The sequence below is a fragment of the Fistularia commersonii genome, chromosome 6 (genome assembly GCF_037954325.1).
Source record: "Fistularia commersonii isolate RoL2024-O1a breed Wild chromosome 6, RoL_Fcom_v1.0, whole genome shotgun sequence".
Lineage (NCBI taxonomy): Eukaryota > Metazoa > Chordata > Actinopteri > Syngnathiformes > Fistulariidae > Fistularia > Fistularia commersonii.
The window spans coordinates 9,014,718-9,042,228 of record NC_141289.1 but is presented as its reverse complement, the minus strand read 5'-3'; the positions used below and the strand labels follow the sequence as shown (position 1 = coordinate 9,042,228).

Sequence of the window (27,511 nt, the reverse complement as noted above, 5' to 3'; positions counted from 1 at the left end):
TGGCCAACCTGAAGGAAAACCACTAACAAGGGCACTCCACACAGAAAGGCCCCCTGTGGGAATCCAACCAGGGACCTTCTCACTGTGAGGAAGAAGCACTAACCACTGCGCCAACCTAACACCATTTCATACTGATGTATATATGTATACTGTGTTAAATATTCTTGGTGTCCATCAACCATCAGGCACCAATGAATGTATGACAGTTGAATGCAAGTGAAGCAGAGGCTGCAAAGTTTGGCCGGGGGGTGTGATGAAACCACCTACATGGTGTGGCTCTTATTCTCCACCAGGTTGATGTCACCGGGCTGCAGCTCGGGGATCCATCGCTCCAGCTCCTCGATCCAGGAGTACCTCAGGGAGGACGGCACCACCACCAGAAGGGGCCACTCCTGTCTGAAGGCGTACGCCACAGCGATGGCCTGCACGGTCTTTCCGAGACCCATCTGCGCCAGCCGAATCAACACGGGGTGAGGGAGGAGGAAAACAAGTCAGTCATACATGGGCTTTGCGGTAAATTGCATATGACGGCTGAGCTGATGTGAGACTCTAGAGTAATAAGGTCTCAGAATGATTCTTGTGTCAGAACCAATTAGGCACGTGGGAGTGCAGCATCGCGTTGACAAATTAATTTGGAAAGCATACCGTGCAGGCCCAGGTACATTTTTCGGGAAATAGATTTCCCGGGCCGAGGCTGTGTGTACTCACCTCATCGGCGATCATGCACCTGTAAAAAAAAAACAGAAAGAAAACAAAGAGAAGTTTCATGAGATGGATTTTCAAACTTACAAGCAGCAGTAGAAGCCTTCTTTAATTTAAAAGTTATATATAGCTACCATATAAAGAGAACAGATTGACATGCCTACACTGATATCTCAGAGGAACAGCTGTTTCATTGGCGCTCCTGCAGCATAAAAAGCTTCGCTTAAGGGCTGTCTAGACATTCATGGCTTGTCCAGACACCCTCTTGTTCCTCCCAGACCACATAAAAGCGCACAATCAGGAGTCTTGGAGCTCCATCGCACATCGGACAAGCCTCATAACCCGGGAAGGCATCAGCGCCGCGTTACGGTTTCAATACTGCTGATGCCGCTCGATATTTAAACTGCTGGTTCACTTGGGACACCTGGGAAGATGATCCTAGTAAAACAAACTGATTCAGTGGGGGGGCGGGGGGTCAGAAACTACATCTGATGAGAGCTGAATACCAAGTAAGTAAAGTACAATGGTATAATGAATCAAAGGACTATTTTCAGAACTGTATGACACATCGGTACAGAAAAACAACGGTAAAACATGACCTTCTGCATGTGATTTGGTTATATTTTTTCAACAACTTCACATATTATTTCACATTATTAATGAAAGAGATTTTTTTTTCTCCTTTTGTCACATTTTTCTTTTCTTTCAATGCTGTCGGTTGATTAAAACGTGACCCTTAGATAGTTCGTCTTATTTGCCAAACGATGGGTGTTGCAACGAGTGATGTGGATCCTAAATGTAAAAACAAATCAAATCCTATTCATTTTGAATTAACGAAAAGCCATTATCATCCCAGTAGCATCTGTAATTCAAAGAGCCCTGGTTCGGCCCTTAGAGTACCACTTAATAAGTTGGAGTATCTTTTAATAATAGACAAATACTTGCTGTTGAATGCGATCACAATTGTTTTTCAAGGGTTTTATTCCATTTTCATGAAGTTCACATATACAAACAGGGTGGAGTCAGACATGAACATTAGACAATTCTGTTTTTAACTCTTGCATGTCGTATTTTAATTAGTATGTTTAGGAATGGGGATCGAGTAGCGGCTCCAAACTGTCTGATCCTCGGCCGCTTCTAAATTTATCCATTTCTTTTTCCAATATCCGCTTTTTTTTTGAGACAGTCGTGTAGGTTCACTCCTGGAAATGATGCTGGTGAGGAGACACGGCAGGAGGAAGTAACCATCTTCAGCGTGGCATCTCCTTTGTAAATCTCCAATTTACAAAGGAGATTAAAAATAACCAGTTGTAATGACTGTGAACACTGTGACCCGGAAACATCGGCAATCCCCTGAAACTCTCTCGACTTGAAGATTTCCCTGCCAGTTCTCTAAAGCCAATTATGAAGAAGGGAAAATACAATGAACTAAAAACTGGGGCTCGACAACTGCAGATCAAAATATAATTAAATTAATTATCTAACATTTCCAGGTTGTGTTAATTTTTTGAAGTCCTTAATTTCAAATACTCTTAATTCAATGACTTTCCATTTCACAAGTAATGTTGTTAAAGTTTTTTGAATTCATAACAGGCTAATATTTCAGTGTTAAATTCAGCAGCAATTGTTGTAAAGGGTTAATATAAAAATGACTGCCAGCAGACTAAGAGCATTTTTGGTTATGAAACATAAACATCTGTTACAAGTTCATTATTTGTCATCCATTAGAATCCCCGCTTATGTATAAACCAGCATGAGTAACTCAATACATACTGAATATTAAATCCTTGCATTTCTAAGAAGGACTTGTGATGAAACTGATCAGCCTATTTTTCTTGCATTTTACTGAACTGGTGTTTATGCTGTTCATGCTAAAATTAAAGTCAACTTGGATGGGTTAAGAATAGAATACTCATTCATCATCTATACTAGTTATCGTGCACTCGGGGTCACAGGGGGCGCCGGAGCATATCCCAGCTGTCATTGGCTGAGAGGTGGGGTCACCCTGGACCCTAGATGGAGACATACACAGCTTGGCAATTTAGGGTCTGCAATAGACCTCCTGCCTTTTTTTTGGAGTGCGGGAGGAAACTGGAGAGGCCAAAGGAAACCGAGAGCATGAAGGCTCCTCACAGAAAGGCCCCTGGGGACTTTCTTGCTATGAAGCATAGATGCTAACTCAGAATAGAATAAGATAGTTGTATTGTCATTATAAAGTGCAATACAATGTAATTAAGGTGGATATCCAGTCTGTGTTGGTCACAGACAGACACGCACGCACGCACGCACGCACGCACACACGAAGCTCAAATCAACAGACATAGTAAAACTAAATACGAACACCGTGAATCAAATGTGCAGAGAATAGGGCACAGTGAAATATTGTCCAGATTTCACATATTTTGGTGAACTACTGCCCATAGGGGTGGCAGTATTATTGCATGTGTCAAGGTTGGGTATTTATACAAAGTCATTTGTATATACAAAAAGTACTGCACAGTGAAATATTTTCCAGATATTATGTTTTATATATTTTTGTGGAATATTGCACATAAGGGGTGTAGAGGTTGAATATTGCAGAATTACTGCACATGTCGAAGTTTTGAAATTGAATTGAAATCTTTTGATCATGGAATGATTTCTCATGTTTAATTGCAATTTCAGCGTGTTCAGTATTCTTATGGTTCAGGGGAGGAAGCCATTTGACTGGTTATGCAGGCCCATATTTCCTATTTCTATTTTATTTTTTTCTTTTAAGTTTCTGCCTTGTGCTTCTTTTTTTTTAATACCCCGTTGCATTCTGTGTGTTTTGTCGGTACGTGATTGAAATTAAATAGAAGGGAATCTTTCTGTATTGATTTGGCTGGTTGAGCAGTTCCCTAGCCCAGTTTTCCACATGGCTGCTGTCAAAGCAGGGTTTAATAATTTTAGGCCATTGCATTAAAGACCTTTTTTTCTCGTTCATCAAATCTCCCTCGGAGGCTGATCCTTGATTATTAATTTCCCCCCGTTTTGGTCATATTAGTCCCTTTTTGAGCACTGATGATTTCGAGAACCATTAATGTTGCTGCCTTGTCTTTTTCAAGAAAATAAAATTCATCTTGTGTGCCATACAGATAACGTGACATTTTTTCTTCATTATTGGGAGGATGTTGAAAGGTGAGACTGCCTGGCTGTTTCTGTTAAAATAGTTGGCATCGTGGCCTATTTTGTTTCAATAATTTCTATTGCATCTTTCGAACATTCCTGGCTCGATTCCTGGGTCCTCCTAGTGTGTCCAAGTGTTGTTGAGCAAGACACTGAACCCCTAACTGCTCCCCTGGCGCTGATGGACGGCTAATCGTTCATCCATGATGGGTTAATTGCAGAGTACGAATTTATCCCATGAGGGATTAATAAAGGATAAATTATTATTATAATTAGACAAAAAAAAATACATACAAAACATAAAAATCACTGTAATGTGCTTCTTTAATAGTACAGATGAAAACCCAAATGTTCTGTTATATGGTTGAACGCAATACTACAACAAATACGTATATACATCAACATTTGTGAGTCAATCAAAGACTCGGGCCATTGAATCGAGCTTAACCACCATTAACCCTTGATATACCCAAAACCAAACACTCTACAAAGGAAAATAAATTAAAGTTGAATTCAATTTAAACCAAGCAAGTATTGCAACTATTTCAAACACTCCCTTAGGCACCTCTGACATTACATCAAGCATCATATCTTCTTCTGATTCTGCTCCTGGGTTTTACTAAATTGTTTCAAAATAAAAAAAAAAATCCTTTAAATCCGGATGGATAAAAGCAAAAGGCTGTGCCTAGACTCGTCTTGGATGTGTTTTAAGCAGCCTCATAAAAGCATTGTTTCTTTACAGAGTACATGACAAGGAACAATGAGAGCGCAACACATCCTTCAGCTCTCCTGAATAGACTGAGCTCTGGTTGTCAGAACCAGTGAGTCTGGGCCTCTTGCTGCGACCCTCCTTATTCCTAAATGCTTTCAGCATCGCACTGGACCATTCGGAACACCAGAGCAGCTCTGGAAAACCTCCGAAACGCTCTCTTTCTCTCTCTCATTATTCTCTCTCTTCCCCCCTCCACTACCCCCTCCGACACCACCATCACCGCCCCATTTCTCTCTTTCAGCTGAGGAACATGATTAATGTGCACCTTGCCACTGGTGGTTTTTCTAATTGCCAGCACACCGGCCCAGTCAGCGCATTGTGCACGCACACACTTACATATAGGCGCACAAGTGTCGGCATGTGTGAAAAATGAACACAAAAGGAAGAGACAGCAAAAAAAAAAAAAAAAAAACTTTCAACACGCACCATGAACATAAGGAAGAAGGAAGAGTGCACGTGAATTCAAACGCATGTAAATTAGTGTGCACGTTCATATACATGTGCGCATTCATGGAGACAATCTTGTATACACACCCACACACGCGTGCGCTCACACAGTGGGGAGGGAGTGCAGCTGGGGCAGGTGCTTGCCATTTCGCAACACATTAATCATCCTCCTTTAAATAACCTGAGTGTCGTCTTGACGCTTTGAGCCTGCGAGGATGCTGCAGTGCCGTTGCCTGACGACGGCACGGTCGCTGTCGCAGCATCTTTCCAATGTTATCTCCGAAACCCACGAGCCCCAAAGTGTCAGGAAATGGGCTCTTCTACCACCCAGACCGGCTGCAAGGATTTGATGGGTTTGACCTCTGTATGGTGATGTGTTGTGTGGCCTTGTGTACAACCCCAATCTTCCAAGTTAACTTTGGTGGACTGAAAAGCGAGGCGCACTGGGCAGGTTGGACGCTACACAAAAGGCTGAGTTGAAGGGGGCCAGGGTCCGAACCACAGGGACCTCACACACATTCAGAGGTCGTGAGTGCAGGATTGCTTTATACAGTGAATGGAGTGAAAATCAAAACAAAGGCGCCTTTAGCGGGAAAGGTTTTTGGTGAGTGGTTGACTTGTGGAGGAGATGGATAGGGGAGCTTTCAATAGTTTAAAAGGAAAAAAATTAAATGTTGGCTTTTAAAGTGCGATCTACCCATAAATATCATGCAAACACGGAGGGACGACCGGGTCGGACGTTTTTTTTTTTTCAAAAAGTTTCACTTTTCTATTTTTTATTCCTCACACAAATCTCTTTTTTGGTGTTGGACAATTGTTAAATTCTAGGCAAGCCCAGATACCGTTGCATTCTCATTAGAAATACAAATGTTTTGAACTTCTCAACTGTTGAAACACGCTCACAAAGGCTTTTAGTGGAGAGAATCTATCTGGACCCAAAATGGCTGAAATTGGATTCAGGCAAAGCAGACCAACTAAATGTCTATGTTTACTTGCAATTTTCAATGTGTGAAGTAGGACGACCTGGAGCACTGCCTCAGATATGAGGAGGGGCGACTTGCTAGCAGCCTTTGTGTTAGTATGCAACAGATTCTGCTGCTCACATTGTGTCCTACAGGTTTATCTGCAAAACACTGCTAAAGAGCGAGTAAATACTAGCAGAAGCAAAAATAATGTAGTCAGCAACTGAATTCAGTCACAAACCACACTGTATTTATAAGGTGTGTATTTTGGCGTGTATTTGGCTGGTGTAATGATCTATTGTGTATGTTTTCCACTTTGAATTCCACTTGTTCTCAGCCTGTCTTCTCTAATTTTACAAACATATTGAGTCAGAAATCCATTCCCTTTACTGATCAGGGAACTTAAAAGGCCAGGATGGGTGCACTGTTTTCTCTATGCCACAGCAATGTTCAGCCAACATGATGAGCCCAAGGCCTTCTGCTGAACACGGCGCTCTACTGAGAGACACTTCATGATTGTTCTTTTCGTAGGAGTTGAGGACAAGTGGGTGCCAAATGAAAAAGGAGCATCCACACACAAGCTTACTCTCAAGATAACAGTTTTCCACTGGTGCAGTATGAAGACTTGCATTTAGCGGGCCTGGTTTTGGTAACAGTCTTGGGAATATCTTGTACGTATGTGTTAATAGTGTTGACAGCATCAGATGCATCCGCTTCATACTCAGAAAATAGATACATTGACTCCGCTTATAGAGTATTTTCACAGTCCTTGTGATTGGTAGAACACCCCATATCAAATGAACCACCACGGTCCCCTGGACCTCCATCTTTCTTCCAGTTTTCCAGCTAGCAAATAAGCTGAGAGGGAACTTTCGGAGAAAGGCTGCAGGGACTACAGCCCTGCGTGACCCTGTCTGGTTGCCTGAGTGACAGGGCTTGGGGGTGGTGGGGGGTGGTGAGGGCTGGTATAGGTGAAAATAAACAGATATGCCGGCATGTTTTCACCATTCTTCCAGTTCAAAAACAATGGATAGCAGTTTGACTACGGTATTCTTGGCCGAACCAAGCGTTTTAATCATTGCCCTGAAAAGTGCCTTTCTCAGCTTTCTGTTCGGGGGCAGGTATGTCGCCTACCAGGGTAAATAAACCTGCAAGAGCAAACCCTGAGGCTAGATATTTTCAAGTGCGCAATATTGTGGTTTATTGCTTATGATTTAAACTTGCCGGGACAAGAATCTTGTGTCTTTTACACGTTTAATTACTCAAAATGTCTTGAGGTTGTTTTTGCAATGGATTTCATGTGCATTGCAACTAATTCTTTTTCCAAATGGTTAAAGCTTTCAGGAAAAGCTAAAATGGAAAAAAGAACTCAGTATTAATAGTTGTCAGGGTCATGTTATGCTGTGAATATTTTCCTCTACAGTGTGTAGGCGTTATTGTGACTATTCTCATACATTATGGCCTTGAATGATCCTTTGCAATGTTTAATTATAATCCTTGTTCCCTTGTGCCCATGAAGAGTATGGGACATAAAAGGTATGTGAATATAACTTCAGCTCAAATGGTGCATTTACTCTGAAAATCTCTTCCTTGAATATATAAAGTAAGGCAGTGCTTCTTGCTAGCTTATTCTCTCCTCTTACACACTCAGCCTGAAGGCTATAATATTTATTCATTGTGTTCAGCCTCTTTACTTTCCTATAAAACCGATGTTGACTGTTTTAATAATGTATAATCAGCCACTGGGTCTATGGGTCCCTGTTGGCCTCCCGGGTTCACAGCTAAAAAGAAAACATTCTTTAAGCAAATATTGTTATTTATCGAGAGGAATCAGAAATGCATTGCCCAAGAGACAAAGACCTTAAATGAAGCACAAAACGAAAAAGGTCTTTCTTTTCACTCTTCACTCAGTAGATGATCTTTCTGAGTAATTGACTCAGATCAGGGGGATATCTTGATAATAGAGCTAAAGAATATATCAAAGATGAAATATTGCTATTATGTCAAGCCATCCATTCATTCATTCATTAAGTATCTGTGTTGCTTATGCTGTGGTTGGGTTCGGATGGGGGCTGTTCCTGCTGTCATTTGCGGACACACAGACATTCAACCATTCATTCTCCCATTCACACATTTGGACAACAAGGGTCGCCACTGAACCTCCTACGTGTTTTTGGACTGTGGGAGGAACCCGGAGGAACCCCACGGAGTCGAAGGGAGACCATGGAGACTCCACACAGAAATGGAAAGTTAAACCAGGGGCGTTCTTGCTGTGATTCAGAAACGCTTTTATTGCCATTATTAAGTACATAAACTTTTTTTTGAAAACCATTGTACATTATTTCACAGTATAAATCCAAAAGACATTGTCAAGTTAAATTAATCATTTTCTAGTGTATTCAAAGAATAAAAATGAAAAACAACCATCAAATCCTCTTTTCATCTGAAACCTGTGTTTTTGTTCAACGGTCTCTGGAAGTAGAGAAAGAGACTGTCCATCATGTATCTTTTCACATTAATATCATGTGGCAGAAATATCCCTGCTAGGGATTTTAGCAGTTGTTGTTGACGGACAGCTGTCAATCACACAGGCAAGTTCAACCCGGAGGAAAAAGATTTGAACTTTTAAGCCGAATTCCATAAACGGGTCATGCAACATTCAGCGGCTCCGAACATGGCTGGGTTTCCGATTGCGTCAGGTGAATATCTGATGTTGACGTATATGTGATATTTCACGTAAAGTCACAGCTGGTTTAGCTCTCGATCACGCCCAATCACTAACACTACCATCATCAGGTAGGAGCGCTTTGTCATTTATATGTCCCCCCCGCGTGAATTGATCGGTGCGTGAAGCGCCGGGAGTGAAAAATGGCACGACATTAGCTTATAACGAGATCAGATGGAAGCCACCTCCGCTGCTGTGCGGATGGTATTTTGTAAAGGGAATTAGATGAAGCCTCTCCACTTCTTGGCATAGCCAACAATTTTCACATGAATCATGAAGCCTCGTTTGACAGTCAGACAAACTAAGCAGGCTGCCAAAACTGTTAGATTTTATCATCCGGACCATCTTTTATCTTTAATGGTGACTAGATGAGAATATAGTGGAGATATCTAAATAAGAATAAATAACGGAGAAGCCCACTCCGCGCGGCTCCTGTCTGTAAAGACAATGGATCCTGACTGCTGCGTAGAACGAGAACTTGAAATGGACTCACAAAGGGCCATTATTTTGTGCCGAGTGACAGCATGTTGGCAAATGAGTACTTACATCGTTGAATCTCTTTTGTGGCAAAAAGATGAGGTTTCTAAAAAGTGATGCTCTCCAAATATAGTAGCTGATCAAGAGCCATGTTGTGAACACGTTGGATGTTTTAAGGATTTGGTAAGAACAAGTGAAATGTTTTACTCCTTCCCTCCTAGTGCAAAGTCTCTTGTTTATTTTGAAGGGAACTGGATTGCCATCAATAGGGTCAATTTAAAATGGTTTTATGCATCAATGGACAATATACTATGTTTTTGTGATAAATGCTCTTCTCAGCCGTTATTGATACATTATTGAGTGCCAAATACAACCAAAAAAAAGATCAAGAAATCCCTTACTCAGAGGGAAATGAGTAAGCAGTTACAAAAAAATCTCAAAAGGATGAAAAATGCCTGAGAACAGCTATTTGTATATTGAAAATAATCTTGATTTATTAAAAGTGTTTTAAAAATGAGTGATACTGGGAGAGTTTACTTTATGAAAATAGTTGCGTAAGACGGTGGCAATCAGTGGCCTTGAAAGTATCATCAAATTGCTTTTCATACTGTTGGGCACCAAACATTACTTTCCATATCCAGACGGGTATGGTGGAATATACCGATATTACGGGAGCGGTCTGCAGAATACAACGATATTTAGTTATTAACTAAATTCCCATATCACCCGGTCCTACTAGACTCAGAGGACCTGGTGAGAAGCGGCAGGTGGCCAGTCTGAATGAGCTCTGCAGGACCGATATCACCAAATCAGTGGACACACAGACCCCTTGGTGAGTGTTTTATACACACCTAAATCTCCATGTGTTCTCACTCATGTTCACACCGTCTCCCTAAAGAGTCGCTGGCTGCTGCTGTACCTAATTTATCCTGCACAAATGGCCTTTGAGAAGCCAGCGTTGCAATTCCCAATACAATTCTGAAAAGATTATCTGGAGCCTCTCTGTGTGCAGCCACTGCATTATAAACAATATTTATGGGACTGTACAAATGTGGTGGAAAGCCAGCAACTAGTCAGCAGACAACAAACTCTATCTTCAGAGTGGACTCTGGGTAATTTGACCATCACAGAGCGCACAACAAAGTCTGCTTATTGATCCTCTCTCACAGCAGCAGAGACAACCTCATTCGATAAAAACACAGGGAGTCACTTCCAATAATATTTGAGCAAATCACAGCAGGGAAGACATGCAACACCTTAATGGACGTGGCCACAAAGTCTCGATGGATGTACTTTTACTTGGTGTTTTCGTTGGTGTTTTTCCTCTGATATCCAGGAAGACTTGCTCAAAGAAAGGGGATTCACACTCTAATAGTTGAATATATTGTCGAATAGCGATGTAGACGAAAAATCAGCTATCAAATGATGAGGTTTTGCGCAAATGTGGAAAGAATACATTAAAGCCTCTTCCCATGGGTTTTTACGGTTGCACTGTACCATAACTTTGCCACATGATCCGTCATCTAAATCCATAAAATTTGCTTACCCTCCTACACAGACCAATACAGCGGGCTGCATTTGAATTGCAACAACATTTGACGATTTGGTTCAGTACTCCTGTTGCCGGGATGAGAAAAGACATGACGACTCCAGGATTTAGAGGGAAAATCTGCCCACGGATCCTCCTACACTGTTAACATCCGACATCAATGATGCTCTGTGCATTCCAGGAGTTATTAAAGGGCTGCTATTTCCTTTCTTTCCCATGTCAGCCTGCCTGCTTGAGCTCCACTGTAGGGACTGACATCCAAAATTTCTCCAAATTGTAGTGCCAAATTCAAAATGTAAGCAGATGAACTGCATGTTTGCAGGTGAAACAAGCTCTCCTGACAAGAAGATTCGGATGCACATCAGAGAAAAGAAATTAAATTTTTGGCTTTTTGGTTCCGTGGATACAAGAAGAAACATTGGGAATAAAAAATATGTTAGCTTGTTGTCAGGATTAGAATGTGCACTTGAAATACTTTTGTTTGAAAAAGTGTCACTGTCTTATGATAGCAGTATGACTTTTATAAATAGAAGCTCCCAAATGGTGAACCACTGATCTAGAGAATTAGATGTCCATTATTTACTTATCTCTCAAATATTAAGAGATTGAGTCCCACTAGTGCATGCGTGACAGCAGCATGCTGGCATTATGGGCATGTTATTATGTTTTAGTCTTTAAACTGACAGATATGATTGTCATTTACACCTGTTACAGTATCTACTAATATCCTGAATTTCCATATTAGTTATGTTTGGATATTCCACTGGCAGCTTCACATAAACTGAATATGAAAATGTATGTCTCAATCGGAAAACTTCTGATAATATTTTGAGTTGCGATGTCAACAAAGTCACCAAAACTTTGCATGAATATTACCACAGGAATGATGGAGAACTGCATACTGTATGTACTACCCCTGCAGCTACTCATGCATCTTGATGAGGAAGGTGTGGGACGGCTTTTGGGAATTGAAATTACAACAGTGCCAAAAACAATGCAAAAAATGTCAACGGATTTGCCGAGGTGTGGAATTACAAATGTCAACATCTAACGGAGATTGACCCAGTGCCTGCATCAAGAAGCAAGCACTGTCAAAATGTCTGCGGGATTTTTCTAGTTCATTTTACTCTCCTGGACTTATAGTATAAAAGGGCTCCTGTTTGTCTTGGAGCTGAAACAGCCCAAGTTGCTGTCACTGTCACTTGCGACACCGCTGACTGAACTGGCTATCCACACAGTGCTGCGAGGGCCAATTGACTCCTGACCTACCGATCTAACAAAGAGCTGCCTTTTTGTGCTCCTGAATTGATAAGAGCCACAAGTTATCACAGCAGCCCCCATCAGACTGGTTTGCCTGGTGCTGACCTTGCTGAGACCTCAAGTGTACATTGACTGGTGAGGTGAGGAAATTGGCAAGTACACTAGTTCCAGCAGCTAATGTGCAACGGCCAAACTCTTAAGGGCAACTGAGAGGCTTCCCATGGAGCATTTTAGGAGAAATAACCTTGACTCCCTCAAGCCTCTGTATTCACATACATTCCTGGCACTTCATCTGTACAGTACCAGTGGAGCAGGATTGCCTCCTAAAATGATGATGCCCATGAATAAACAAGGGACTTTCAGAATTATTTTAAGTTAAGTATTACAAGTACTGCAACACATGAACTATATAGATAATAAGCATGTTGGGTTTATAGGTGAAAACGTAGACTTTTGAAAATCAGACCAAAACTTAGATACAGGCATGTTGTACAAGAGAACTAATGATAATATAGATAATGATAATGATAGTGTGCCTGTATGTGTGTTGACAGAAAGTACATAGAACTGGGGCAGTTTCTGTTTATTTTAGTGTGTACTGGCATCAGGGCAAGGTTGGTAAAGTAGCCTGTATATAAGGTTGTTATATTGTTGTCAACCAATGCAGTCAATAGGAAATATAATTTACCAGTGGTAAAGCATCCTTTTTTCTGTTCTCAGCATGTTAATATTTGACAAATGGTTAAAAACTACCCCAACCCTGACCCCAAGTAGAGAACTATTTTTAAAATTATATACACAGACACACCTCTATCTATCTATCTATACTCACACACACACGCACACACACACAATTATACATACACACATACATATATACACATGCATACATACATATATATACATATGCATATATATACACATACATACATATAAACACACACACACATATACATATATACACACACACTATACACATATATATATATATACAACATATATATACACACACACACACACACACACACACACACACACACACACACACACACACACACACACACACACACACACACACACACACACACACACACACACACACACACACACACACACACACAGTAAGTATGTACTTGACCTGTAGTCAGATCAGGTCAGTAAGTATTTGATACCCCAGAGATTTTGCAAGTTCTCCGACTTAGAAATCATGGAATGGTCTAAAATTTCCAGCGACAGAATCCAAAAGAAAAAAAAAAAAAAAAAAAATCAGAAATCACATTGTATGATTTTTTTTTTAACAATTTATTTGTAAATTACAGGGTCAAATAAGAATTTGATGCCTTGAGTCAAACAAGTTTAATATTTGGTACGGAAGCCTTTGTTAAAAAAATCACAGAAGTTCCTGTAGGTCTTCACCAGGTTCGCACACACTGCAGCAGGGATTTTGGCCTACACCTCCATACAGATCTTCTCTTGATCTCTCAGGTTTCGGGGCTGTCGCTGAGCACCATGGCGTTTCAGCTCCCTCCAAAGATTTTTTTATTGGATTTAGGTCTGGAGACTGGCTGGGTCACCCCAGAACTTTGATACGCTTCTAACGAAGCCACTCCTTGGTTCTCCTCTACATGTGCTACGGGTCGTTGTCATGTTGGAAGACCCAGCCACGACCCATCTTCAATGCTCTGACTGAGTGAAGGAGGTTTTTGCCCAATATCTCACAATAAATTGCTCCATTCATCCTCTCCTTAATACAGTCCAGTTGTCTTGGCCCCTGTGCTGAAAAACACCCCCAGAGCATGCTTCCACCCCCATGCTTCACTGTAGGTATGTATTATTGGAATGATACTCATCCTTCTTCTTCCTCCAAACATGGCAAATGGAGTTAAGACCAGAAAATTCTATTTTGGTCTCATCTGACCACAAAACTTTCTCCCATGAGTCCTCCGGATCATCCAGGTGGTCACTGACAAACTTCAGACGGGCCTTGACATGACTTAAGCAGGGGAACCTTCCATATGATGTATGATTTTAAACTGTTCCGTCTCAGTGTATTACTAATAGTAGCCTTGAAAACGTTGGCCCTCGGCTGTCTCCAGGTCATTCACCAGCTCCAGTTCTGGGCTGATTCTTCACCTTCTTAGCATCACACAGTTGTTCTTTTTTCACCAAGCTGCTTGGCAATTGCTTTGTAGCCCTTTCCAGCTTTGTGAAGATCAACAATTTTGACTCTTGTGTCTTTTGACAGCTTTTTTGTTTTACTCATGTTTGCTGCTACACTTTTGACAGATTGTGGGGTACACAGGTGTCTTTAAGAAAACTAAGAAAACTAAGAAAACTTTCAGTGGAAATGCACAAACGGTGAAAATTTTAGACCACTCTGTGATTTCTAAGTAGGAGAACTTGCGAATGAGAATTTACTCAAGACAGGTATACAGCTGCATGCAGTGTCCCAAAACTAAAGACATCATTGCGGTAAACGGACTTGTTCTAGCAGCTGTAAACTGGCCACATGCAAGTATGACTCGGAGTACACTGGATATGAGTTTTATGACAAAAACAAAGACCAAAGCAACAGTGTGTTTGCTCAGCCAAGTGTTTAAACTTGATTAAAAAGCATATGGCTGTGTGTTCCAGATAAGTGCCACTTTATTCTGTGGAGGTTTTAGCCGTAGCTGCACTTTGTTTATGGTTGCTTGTGACTGCTTGTTTATTTCATGCTTTTAACAGTGCATGACTGCATATTGTTTACAGTCGGGAGTCCTTAAAATTGTCAAACATTTGGCTTAAAATTTAATGAGTAAGTTAAAATGAAGGTCCTGGAACTGGACCACTTGTGAACCGCTGATCTTAAAGCTGCCACTTGAAAACATATCAAGCTGAGTTGAGAGGAAATGGACAGTTTTTGCCAATGTAGTTTTCCCTGCAGGTTTAAAGCTCCTTATTAAACCTTAACAACTATAATATATGGACATCTTTTGTCAAAAAACTGTTGCACTGAGTTGAAAATGGATTTGTTGGATTGTCCGATCCAGCTAATGGGCAATATTAATTTTCTACATGTCGCCTGTCATTAGGCCATACTTTCAAACACTCATATCAGTGTTCAGCAACCAGTGTCGGGCTTGTTCCTCAAAGTAAGACATAAGTGTAAGAAGTCTAAGCACCGGACGCAGAATAATATTATGATGAACCTGCAATACTGACACGCTAACATGCTGCTTACCGTCCGTTCTTGGATAAAGCAAACTCCACTCCCTCCCTTTGGAAAGGCATCAGGCGCTGCAGGAGCTTGTGAGGAAGGCCCGACAGTTGCTGTGACCATCTTGTATCACAGTGAGAGGTCTGTGGGCCATTATCATCCATTTCCATTAGGAAGTCCTCATCAGAAACTTTGCTCAGTAAGCGGGATCTGATTTTTGGCTGCAAAAAAAAAAAAAAATTAAATAAATACAATGAAAAATTGAATGAAGAAAAAATGTAGGGACAAACTGTGATCCTGCTCATTTTAGGTGTAGTCCGTACACACACGCATTATAATGATGATCAGAATCGTTCAGCACTGGCCATGACAGAGGTACAAAAATTAGGATTTTAAAATGACAATGCTTAGTGGACATAATGAGTCGTAAGTAGGAGTTAAACTAAAAAAGTATAGCGTGGACAAGACATGCTGTGGGCTGCATGGGCAGACGTTGGACATATAATAGTTACAATCGTAGTATGACCATTTTCGGGGGTATATACTGAATTATACGAGCACGAAAGGACACAATTTAAAACACGCCAAGAACAACTGCGTATAATCAAAATTGCTCTGCAAATTGCATTGCTGTTCAGTTGAAATGGAATTAGAGACATCAACCGGAAGTATGCGATACTCTTACATTTCAAGGTAAGAGTGGCGTTAGTTGTTGAAAGTTGCAAAGCTGCTAGCTTCACAAGCTAACTTGTTTTATTATTCTTTTAAGATAACAACACGAAATGCAGTTTGTTAAGGCGCGAAAAGGAGGGTGCAGTACGATAAGCCGCGAATAAAAAAATGGGAATAAAATTTTTCCCAAATGTGTTTCAAAACATCAACATTACACCTTCCTGCCAGAGTCGGAGTCGATTTGCTAGCATTCAGTTAACACAACTTTCGATGCCTAGCTAGGTTTGCTTGCTGACCCGGTGCTTGCAATTCCAAACGATAAACTCGACAGTTTGTCGTGTCTTTGTGAGGTTTGCTTACCAGAGGAATGGATCAAGTGCAGTCAACTTGTTTTGGAGACGGTAGGCTGAGCTGACAAACACACACACAGGGAAAGATTTCGCGGGACAGTGAAGATACACTCAGATTGTAACACAAGGCACCCTAGTACTGGGATGACCGATTACACTTGAACGCAGCTTTCTGATACCGCACATTAATATGAAAAACCGTCACTGGGGTGAAATACACCTATACTGTACAATATTTAACACGAAGTGCGTATTTTATGTTGAAGTTTATTTAAAAAGAAAGCTGTCATGAATGAAAATACAATAATCAAAAAAACTCAAGCGGTGACATATTTTAAACGCCCCCTGCGTGTCGAGCGTGAGAAGCTGACGCACTCCCGCAGATCTCCGGACGCCGCCGCCGCCGCCGCTTTCACTCTGCCACTTAACACTAGCTTCTTCAACCCCTCGACAGACACAACGGCCGTCCAACGATTTTGAAACCAAAGCGGTAAGGCAATATTGGACGTCCGCAGTGTCCCCGCCATAATAATGTAGTCGCGTTAACAGTAGAGTTCCCAATCATGTAACACAAGCTAGCGTTAGTTGGCGGCAGTAAACACCCCTCTTGTTTGTGCGTGACAGCTCAGGGCGCCGGTGTTCGGCCGTTCTCAAGTGTTAGCAAGCCGAGGCGGCAGGTAATACTCGTTAGCTTAGCCCCTTTAAGCCACCCGACTCTTACCACATTGTGTTGCGCTGTTTTTTTTCCCTAAACACGTCAAAATAATAAAACACCCTGTCCTACAAAAAGAAACGTACGCTAGCCACCCTTCTAAGCACGGTAAACTTAAACGCCATCGCGCAATCTAATAACTTTTAGGCCCGGGTTCATCTTCGCTAAATGTACGCCGAACAAATAGTGTGAAGTCAGGTTGACGCTAACTGCTAGCCAGCACCCCCAAACACAGATCCCCACTTCAATGAACACTCACTTAAAAAGCGTTTTCCTGGTTTAAAAAAAAAAAAGCCGTCGCACATAATTCGCATGAGATGCAGATCACGAAAATCTGCGGTTCTAAAGCTTTACTAATACGACGGGCGCATTAGAATGGCCATATTTTGACCTGAAATTCGGAGTGACGTCTTGATGTGGGGTAGGGGTGCCTGATCCACAACTTGTGTCCGTGTTTGTTTGTTGTCCAAGTTGCTCAAAATCAAGAGCTTAAACAACTGACTTCGTTTTCCCTAAAATATCCAATTTGTCTTGCACATTACATGACATGGTGTTGATTTATTAATATCAAAGTAATGTGCCATAATGTAATGTGCCATGTTTCCTACAAGGGATTAATAAAGGATAAATCATTAAAAAGGGGTTGCAGGAGGTACAGCAATCGTCTTTGGAACCAAACATTCCTGGTTCGATTCCCGGCTCCTCCTAGTGTGTCCAAGTGTTGTTGAGCAAGACACTGAATCCGTAACTGCTCCCCTGGCGCTGATGGTTGGCGGCTTACCGCTCATGGCTCATCCATGATGGAATAATTGCAGAGAACTAATTTCCCCACGAAGGATTAATAAATTAAAAATGTATTATTATTATTATCAAACAAAGCCTGGATGAGTAGATGACAGGGTGACAGGGAGCTCCATCCCACCTGATCAGCTTACCTGTGCTTGCCGAACAGGGAGTTCTATAGAGTTCGCACTTTTGAAATACAGTCATTAAGTTAACCCACGGTTTATTTGATATGACCTGAATTGCAGTAACTGAATCACTGAAATTGTGCAATGGAATTGGCTTGTCAGCGTCAAATTTTATAAACATTTGTGTAAACACAGTGGCTTGGTCTTCTAATGGTGAACTCATAAACTTTGCGTGACACCGTAAATAAGACCACGCGGGAATAATAAAATCTCACCACTTGTTTAATCAGTAATTGATCTGCCTATTACTCAGTCGCAAGAAAAAATAATGATTTATGGCCTCATCGGCTCAGATTACAGAAATGAAAATTATCGTGTGCGCGTGGCTACCACTGAGGCAGATGGGCATCCTAATAGTATTGGTGTCATGAAAGTGTCAATAGAACCTGGCGGATGTGGTTAATGTATTCACTTTAGTTTTACAATATTATCTTTCATTAACATTGGCTTCTCTCGGGGGTTGTGATCATACTTATTTTTGTGTGGTTTATAATCAAATATTCAACACACATGGTTTCTCTCTCTTTTGCTGAACGTATTATCCATAACATCTTGGCTCAGACTGTTTACTGTGTCTACAAGTTGCAAAACGCCATACGAAAGGCTTAAAATAGATATAAAAAATTGTTTGCTAATCCACTGTGATGGGATGTCTGGTCAGGCTGCTTTCGGTGCTTGCCTGTTGACCATTCATTACACAGGTTAGGGCACGTTTGGCGCTGATGACATTATCTGATATCGAGGCTGAGGATGGCGTGTTATAGCCCTCTGAAAAGATGTGGCTCAATGTCTAAATAATTCATTGCCTTCCAGGGGGAAATCTCTCTTTCCTATAATATTTGGTCAGGGCCATTAAATAATTCAGCCATCTATCCATAAATTGTTTGTTCAATTGGTGACCTTTTCATGGAATTAAGGAAGCACAATAATAAATTCTTCAGAGACCTGGCATAACGAATGGTACAATTATGAGGCAGGATTGGATCAGATTGGTGGTCGCAGCTCAGTGTTGGTTGCTAAGTGACAGCAGGAACTTTTCTGCCCTCTGTGTTTGCTGTTAGAGTCTGAGTGACTGAAAGGACAAAAACAATCACATTATAACAGTCTAGACTTGAACCCGTTAGTGACTTCCTAAGTCCCTGACAGCCCGTCAGTCACTTAGTGTTGAAAGTGCGTCTTGATTTGTTCTTTCCTCTCTTCTGACCCCCATCTTCATTTTATCCATGTTACCTCATCCTCATGTACAGAAAATGTACAATACTTTTGAATATATTAACAAGTCAAGTTGAGATCTATAAATGCTTATTGTTTTCCCTCTCTGAATGCTGTAAAATCCTGAAAGGTAGCTTGAGATGAACTGGGTCTGATCATGCACAAGATGAGCATTGCTTTCTATCCTTAAGATTATAGTTTGCCTTGAGTGCATTGTATTACAGAATCTTCCTTCTCTTCCTTTTGTGATGGTTGGTGCGTCAGGTTTTCTGAGTCAGTGGGATTAGCCATAGCCCCGTCTTCGTGTATGGAAAGCAGGGTGCCAGCTTTATTGGAAGGTAGCCCAGTGAACAGCTCGGCCTCTCAGCGGCCAGCACCTCCCCATCGACTCTCCACCTGGTCTTCGAGCACCTAGCTGGCCATGGACATGTTCTTATCTGCTATCGTCTTCCCCTCCCCTTTTGCCTTCTCCCTCTCTCCTCCGCTGCCTCTTTCACCTCCTCTGTGCTCCTTTCTCCGTCTTATCGCTGTTGCTGCTTTGCCTTCCACCCGCCTGCTGTCTTATCTTCCCCTCCTTCCTTTCAGCCTTGTTCCATCTATCCCATGTCCCTGCCTGCCCTTTTCCTCCCCCTCCCCCGCCTCTATCTGAAGCAGAGTAGCTAATGAAGAGCCCCATTTAGCTGGTGACTTTGGTTCAGTCAGTGCTCCGTAGCACCGGCCGGTCTCGGCCGCTGTGACTGGCTGTTGAGGCTCTGACATCACGCGGGGGCCAGCTGTTGATTTGGCGCTGTCTCCAAGGCTGGCTGGCTTGATGGTTTGTGGCAGGTAGACTTGTGCTCTCACAGCATCCTCCTCCTCTCTCTCTCTCTCGCTCACTCTCGCTCACTCTTCCACTCTCCCTCCCTCTCTTTATGACACCCGCTCCCCCTCGCCCTCTTCCTTTTACACTCCCCTCTCTCTGTCTTCCACCCTCACTCTGTGGAGCGAGCGTGCAGGAGGCAGCAGGCAGCTGCTGAGGAGCGAGCTGAGAGAACACTCCAGCCTCCTCAAGTAAATTGTGCCTCCTGTACAATGGAAACTAAGCGGCCAAGTAGCAGAGGGGATGGAGGGCAGAGCTGCCGGGCAGGTAGGTCCTGCAGCTTTTGGCCGCTTTATTAATGGTTTGCCTTAATGGTTGCCCTTTTCTGATTTTTATTTATTTTCTTCTTTTTTTTTTTTTCCACACGCATTTGCTGTTTTTCCTTTTTCACCCATCTAAAAAATGAGTAGGCTGCAAAAGGTTTAGTTTTAGAACCATATAAAAAGAACCCGTGCTCTAATTCATGTTTTAATACCTAAATTCATGGTGAAAAAATATCAGCAGGAGCTTTTCTTGCGTCTTTTATCATTGCGCTGCTGCGGGTCACTTATCAAATGTGCATGTTTTCTCTTTGGCTTGATAAACCGAGTGGAACATGACATTTGGTGCGCTGTCAGAGCCGTGTGACTCCAAGCTGAGCCAGAGAGCCCAGTGGCTCCCTGGTTAGCTGCGAGTCGCCTCTTCTTCATTACGAGGGTAATTTACCAAGATCAGCAAATAAGAGGCTTTTCTCAACATTGTTCTCCAGCCGAGCTCTTGTTCCGGCCCCCCTGTTTGTTCTGCAGGTGTTTTCTGCAAATTGACTTTTAATGACTCAGACAGACTTTCCAAGTTTTTCTTCTCTCACAAGGCTCCATAGATTAAAACTGCAAGGCTTGCATGTTAGTTGACTGTGTTTATTGTTTCTCCTCTAATTGCCTAGATTGATATTCCCAGGAAGCTCTCCTTTGGGATAGCTAATGGATTACCTACATGCCTGGCTGTGGATTTAATTTATTAATGCTGACTGGCTGTGTCTGTGTTGCGCCTTTCGCGCTCCCACCGCCGTAATGTGACCTGAAGGCAGGCTGAGCAGTGCAATTAGACGCTCATTTGTGCCTGTTTTTCTTTTTTAGGTTCGTTCAGTGGGAGCTTTTACAGGCAGTTCCTTAAACTGACACAGCCTCAGTTGCCCTGAAATTGAGGCACGCAGTGTATGAAAGTGATATAATTTCACAGGCTTTACACTAATGGTTTCCTGGTCCAATTATATAGCTCCCCTGTCAGTGCTTTCCCTGCTTTGCAATTAGCAGAAATGGGTAGAAAATGGGAGATTAGTTACTCAGTTAAGCGAAGCACAAAAATCAATTTTATTGCAGCACCGCAAGTGCAAACCAGCATTAGTAACCTAATTAGCTGTTTATTTGAAGCTGGATTTTATTAGGGTGGGTGCGGGTCTTGACGCTGTCATAGTCAAAATTCATTTTTTTGTGTGGTTGTTAGGAAGTCTGTAAATCAAAGTATCGGCATGAAATATTTGGTTGCCTCCTCTGTGGGTAAAATGTCAGTCTGTTATTGTGTTCTGCTCAAAAGCAGAGAGTGGTTGACACACTGTCGCCCACAGAGCTCTATATCTGTTGCTGAGCTTTTGTTTCACAATGCTTCAGTGATTTATAAAACTGGCTCGTGCTCTAACATCCATTGTGTTTCAAATGTTTGATAACACTCAAACCATTGTCCGTTTCATTTTTATTTACATTTTTCATGTGAAGCTACCAAGACTCAGCAAGGCATATATTTGATTTCAATCTTTAATATGCGAGTGTATGCGTAAGCTTTTTTTCAACATGATTCTTAGAAATCCACTGTAATTTTTCCTTTTGATCTGGTTAAACGCATTAAAAGATGAAGATTTGTGTCTTTTTACTGACCCTTTTCTTGCGATCATCTTGTGTTCCGCCCAGGATACAGCAGAGTTTTAGGGAGGGCTTGAGGCTCCCTCACCTAAAATTGAGCTGGTTATTGCTCAGGAGTCATGATCCATACAGAACAGAGAGGTGTGGGAGGGAAAGGTCAGTTTGCAGTGAAAATGCAGGTGTGCATTAGGGTGAAAGCAAATTGGTATATTGAAGTGTGTGTGTGAGTGTGTGTTTGCGCGTGTATGCATGTGAAAACCGTCACGAGCCTGCTCTTATGTAGAATTATAGAATTTTTTTTAGTCATTAGCTTGCCACAATTTGTCCATGAGAGGAGTCTGTTAAGAGCCTGCTGTATCATTAACTTACGATAGTTGACTGCCACCCACATGATGACCCCACTGTGAGTATTTCGACAATTAATCTTGGTCCGGACAATATTAGTGCGCATGTGCGTGGCTTTACATTAACTTCGGTCCTCAAAAGATCATTTGAGTGTCATCTGCAGTATGAGTTATGCTTAAATCAAGTACTCCTATATTACCATAAATTAACATTTCTAATTTCTGCAATTAAGTACCTTTAGTTCTTGTATTTTTGTATGTGTGTGCACATGTGAGTTTGAGGCAGCTGCTGTGCCATTGGGCATGGCAATAAAGGTGGAGTGAATGGGCGATGTGACACTCAACAGTGCTAGAGGGAGCCTCTTTAAGGTTGCTGCGTTCTGCAGCGACTGTAATACCAATGAACCACTCCCTGTCAGCCCCGGCACAATACTAGAGGATGCATAGACAGAGTATCTCAAGTTCACATTTCTGCATGTGTGTTGTGTTATGATTTGTTAAAAACTGCTGAACACCCATGTTTGTCAAAACCTTTTTTTTTCGGGCGTGTCCGCTCTGCTGAATTATTCTGCAAATAAGTCTCTGCCGGTCGACACTCACGCACATAGAATGTCAGTGTAAAGTCTTGAAATTAGGCAACTAATCCGCGACTGCAATGTCAGCTCAGCAGCTCTGGTCATAAAACCCAGAGCGCCCCTGGGCAACGTCAGCTGCACTGCTGTCAGAGCAACTTTTGAGGTGTGTGTGCGTGTGTGCGTGTGTGCGTGTGTGCGTGTGTGCGTGTGTGCGTGTGTGTGTGTGAGAGAGCGATGGCTGCGGGACTAGCTCAGAATTTGAAATCAGATTCCACTGTCCATTTCATGTTTTGAGTTGTTCCTGTTGCCCACTGCAGCTTTAATTGTCACCACAGCCGAGTGCTTTGAGACCCAGAAGAGAGACATGAATGTCTATCAGCATCAGAAAATATGACCGACAGATATGAGGCGAAAGAGATTCAGGTTGCTCTTAAAACACACCGGTTCCCCTTGCAACAAACTGCATGTAGTATTTTCATGTAAGTAATCAAATTACATTGACATTGATGAATGGCTGCTGCCTTGGGCATCACACCTGTCATTGTGTGAGATAGATATGCTGAAGAGAGCAATATCCATTAGGCAAGGTTTGTTTTCATATTCAAGCCCGATGAGGTAAATTTGTCCTGTTCTTATTTTCTATCACTGCATATTAGATCATTTCAACATATCTGTGATTGAACTCCAACATGAAGCGGCCCTGTGTTTGTGGTTCTGTGAAACAAGTTGAACAAAAGCCTGCTGCACAGCGCTCCCTCCTGTCATTGTGTAAGTCCATGGTGCTGCTGCAGGGTCAGGAGTATTATGGAGTGAGCAGAGTTCCCACTTGACCTTTTTTGGGGGGGGTTCACCAAGTACGTTTTGCAAGAATCAGGCAGGCTTTGGCACTGTTGGGTGCCAGAGTTGGCACAGTGCCTTTGCCAGTTCACTGAGAGAGAGATTAAGGGGGTGAGAGAGAGAGAGGGATGCAGCAAGACAATGAGAAAATCTACTGCAGGAAATAATCTGAAACATGGCAGCTATTAGGGCTTAAGTCAAACAGGGATGTTGTATTTTTTCGCAGTGTGAAGGAAGGACATTGCTAACTAAGTGTAGGTCTTCAAATATATTTTCAAGGCCAGGACAGAGTATTGCTGAATGAAAGGGATGATTAAGGGCCACTTTGTATCTGAAAAGTCTTTTTTTAATGAGACCTAAAACAAATAACCAACTGATTTTGGGAGTACATGAAATGATGAATCTCCAAGCTCGCCAGCCCAGACAATTTAGTCAGCAAGTCAAACATATCCTTTAAAAGACAGGAAAATAGTAGTAAAAGGTTTTTTTTTTTTTTTTCTACCGTAACAATTTAAAATGATGAGGGTTTCTGCTCGGTTTTGTGTAGTTAGCAGCTTTGTTCTTTGCCTTTTGAAATATCCGTTATCCCAACCACTTTTACCTCGCAGTTTAGCAGGAAAGGAATTTGTTGTAAAATAGATGACAGCTTGAAATGTATGTGCCACCACATGGCAGAGTATTTCTCAGCTGAGAAATGCTGTCTCTTTCTGCTTCCCTCTGAATTCCTAATGCCTCCCGTTGCCTCTGCTGTGCTCCCATCTCTGTATTCATCCATTATTTATGCCACAGAGACACGCACAGGCCTGGAAATACACACTTGCCACCCCCCATCACGCACATACACAAATAAATAAATAAAATTAGAAATTTGCTGACATCCTGAATGCTGTCAATCTGGACGACCTTCATGGCAATGCCCATAGAAATGCTCCTAACTGCTCACCTCGCCCAACCCTAACACCACTATGCTAACCCTGTGCCTCTCTCGATGACAGGTCAGCAGGGGTCATGAGGGTGTTGGAGGACCCGGTTGCTGTTCAGAGCAGCTGAAGTAGACATGGGCCAAGAAGTATCGGATGGATTCGGTAGGCTCAGCCTCATCGACTTCACCGGCTGCATCCTTGTTGCCTCAACCACCACGCACCGACTACTCACCAAGTATGTTTCTGGTTTTGATTTTGATTTATATGATTAGCAAGCCAAGAAATGTGATAAATACTCAGCATTTTGGTGTAATGAAACAATCTCTGTAAGTTGTCCTAGTTTTGTTTTGCATGTTAACTGACAAACCATAGTTATATTTTACATTAGTTTGACAGTAATAAAGTATTTAATCTCAATATATTTAACAATATTCTAGGTATTTTATCTCTTAGCCCTGGCATTAAAGATCATACCATAGAATCATTAGACATAGTCTCATATTTACCGTAGGAGTTTAGAGATGTTTTTCGGTTCTTGATCGCACAGCTATGCATTCTCTACCTGATATCACTCTGTCATCAGTGAACCACTATTAAACATGAGTAATGGATATTCCTATTACTTTGAAATGACACTCGGGCTATGCCTCACCTTCATGCTTCAAGAGCTTTAACCTTTTACACAAAAATGCTTTGCAATATTAATGTTTTCAAAAAGATGATGCGTCCAGCAAACATGAATACACACTGCCTTTCTTTTCACATTCAGAAATCCCTGTACAGCAGCCTTTGTCAACCAGATGGTCCCAACTTCTGACCTGGTTTAGCCTTACCCTGTTAGATAAATGGCTAAACAAAGTTCAGTAATGTACCTTTTCTTGGAGAAGATGGCCCTTCCAATTTTGTATTTGTCTACCCAAATTTCAGTTTCTGCCTAGACCATTGACTTTGGCCAGTACCAGCAGTTACAAGAGCTTCCGAGCTTTGCAAATATCAACCTAATTTTTTTGAAATACAGATTTACATGAACAACTGAAAACAACCTAATTACCGTGGGCCACGCTGTATCCATCCATACATTGGTGGAAGAGGGAGGAAGGGGTTGCAATGTAGGGATGGGGCGTCGCCAACAATAATGAATGTTATCTTTGAGGTTGCAAGTCAAAAGGTTGATAACCACCACCCAACAGCATGGTTTACTGCTAACATTTGTCTTATGACATGACTTGGTTGACCCCTCGTGCATAAAAAAGTATATATATTTTTTTCTTTTTCTTTTTTTTTCAAATAAACATTTGTCATGTTTTACAATTTTTGCATAGCAAACCCTGTGACTTGAGTAGGGGGAAAAACTGCTCCAAATCTTCTAACCGGGCATTTGATTACTGCTGGTAATAAGGTAAGGTGCAATACATTCAGACTGATGTTATGGTATCTGATGGTTGACATCAGTATACTGATACGTGTTTTTCAAAGTGTTTATTTACATCTCCCTTTAAACAAACAAAAAAAAAGAATTAACGAAGTCATTGTGCGTGTGGCTGAGGGCTTTTGCAGTGGCAGCAAAAAATTTGAATCGATCCATTACATGCTAGTTTCGGATTCTTGTAACCCTAACTTCAATGAAACCTAATATGATTAACTTCAGTGTAACCAAAGTTGTCCAGTTTCTAACACTGAGTAATATGATGCAACCTGAAAGTGTAATTTCAAAAAATAAACAAGGGAAAACTAAATCACAGATCTGCCAGGAAACATAATTTATATTTCCAAGTTTTTGCTGTTAAATTGGGTTAAACTTAGACATACAGAGTGCGTCTCAACCTCAGAAAATAATGGTAAATATTTCGGAAAAGCTTTGGGAGGATTATCATCAAAGTAAATGATTAAAATTCATGACTATTTTTAATCTCCAGTTGTTTTAATATTTCAGAAATTGAAGCAGGTGATGAAAATTATGCAATCCTCCATATAAGGCTAGAAATATATGCCGTTTTAAAGAATATATATTTCAGTTTAAGCCAGTTCAAGTTCTAGTTAATATCAGTAAAGGAAAACTGTTAGTGAAACACTTCTGATAAATCCCTGTTGACCTGTGAAACTTTCAAAAAAACAGGAATAAATTAACCTACCATTTGTAAAGGGGGTGTATCAGATAGCTGCCCTGATATCACAGTATACTGATGAAATCCAATAGCTGCTGTTACTATGATTGGATCACTAGTACGATGATACTGCTGCAATATTATGGAACAGGAATGCAGTCCATAAGATAGCCTTTGCATTTCCCTAACATTTTAGAACAATTAGGGAGAAAATAATGCATATGACTAAGCCGCACTCTCAACATCCCAAGATATGAATGACTAAATGGTTGTAATTTATTTTAAATGCAGCCTTTTGAGCAATAGGGGACCTGTAAATGTTGAGCTTCACGCCAGTTCAAGTTGAGTTTTGTTTTCACCTCCCCTCACAATTTGCGTGCAGCATAAGTGGTATGAATAATTAAAGAATGAACCATGAATAACTCAACCATTGATGATGTAAGGTATTTTTCAGTTAAGTGGGGGTAAAGTAGCTGTTAACATTAATTGTGGGAGATACCATGTATCTTGGTAGTATTCCATCTCTGAAAATCAGGACCCGAGTCTCTGCAGTGGTCCGATAATGACACTAGAATTTGCAGGCTTATGTCTCACAACAAACAAGGTTATGATTCCACTATTTAACTTCAGTTTTAAAATCATTTATATATGTTTACCGGGAGTTGGTCATTTTTTGTGTATCCATAAAAATTACTTGTAAAACACTAGTTTTTAGAAGACATAAAGATTACTATAATTATCGCAATTTAACACGTTCCGCATTCTACAAAGCGTCATGGTTGTGCAGAAAACACTAAGCCTTTTTCTTTTATTTTA

The 27,511-nt window shown here is 41.4% G+C and overlaps 2 protein-coding genes across 16 annotated transcripts in view; one reads left to right on the top strand and one right to left on the bottom strand.

Annotated features, from left to right (window-relative positions):
• zranb3 (zinc finger, RAN-binding domain containing 3) overlaps window positions 1-16,404 on the bottom strand; it is a 107,116-nt gene extending 90,712 nt beyond the window's left edge. For both annotated transcript variants that reach the window (XM_086148018.1, XM_086148017.1), the window contains exons 1-4: window positions 16,273-16,404; window positions 15,265-15,461; window positions 709-727; window positions 268-446 (exon numbers count right to left, since the gene is read on the bottom strand). In XM_086148018.1, the coding sequence (XP_086004144.1) occupies window positions 268-446; window positions 709-727; window positions 15,265-15,410 (344 nt within the window). In that variant the 5' untranslated portion in view covers window positions 15,411-15,461; window positions 16,273-16,404. The remainder of the gene's footprint in view (window positions 1-267; window positions 447-708; window positions 728-15,264; window positions 15,462-16,272) is intronic.
• A 228-nt stretch (window positions 16,405-16,632) lies between these two features.
• Window positions 16,633-27,511, top strand: part of LOC147233329 (R3H domain-containing protein 1-like) — a 48,590-nt gene continuing 37,711 nt past the window's right edge. For 7 of the 14 annotated variants that reach the window (XR_015106269.1, XM_086148015.1, XM_086148008.1 and 4 more), the window contains exons 1-2: window positions 20,126-20,283; window positions 24,663-24,825. The gene's annotated coding sequence lies outside the window, so the exon portion shown is untranslated. Of the gene's footprint in view, window positions 16,753-20,125; window positions 20,284-24,662; window positions 24,826-27,511 lie in introns of those variants that run through there. The other 7 variants (XM_086148016.1, XM_086148011.1, XM_086148010.1 and 4 more) reach the window with 2 other exon arrangements.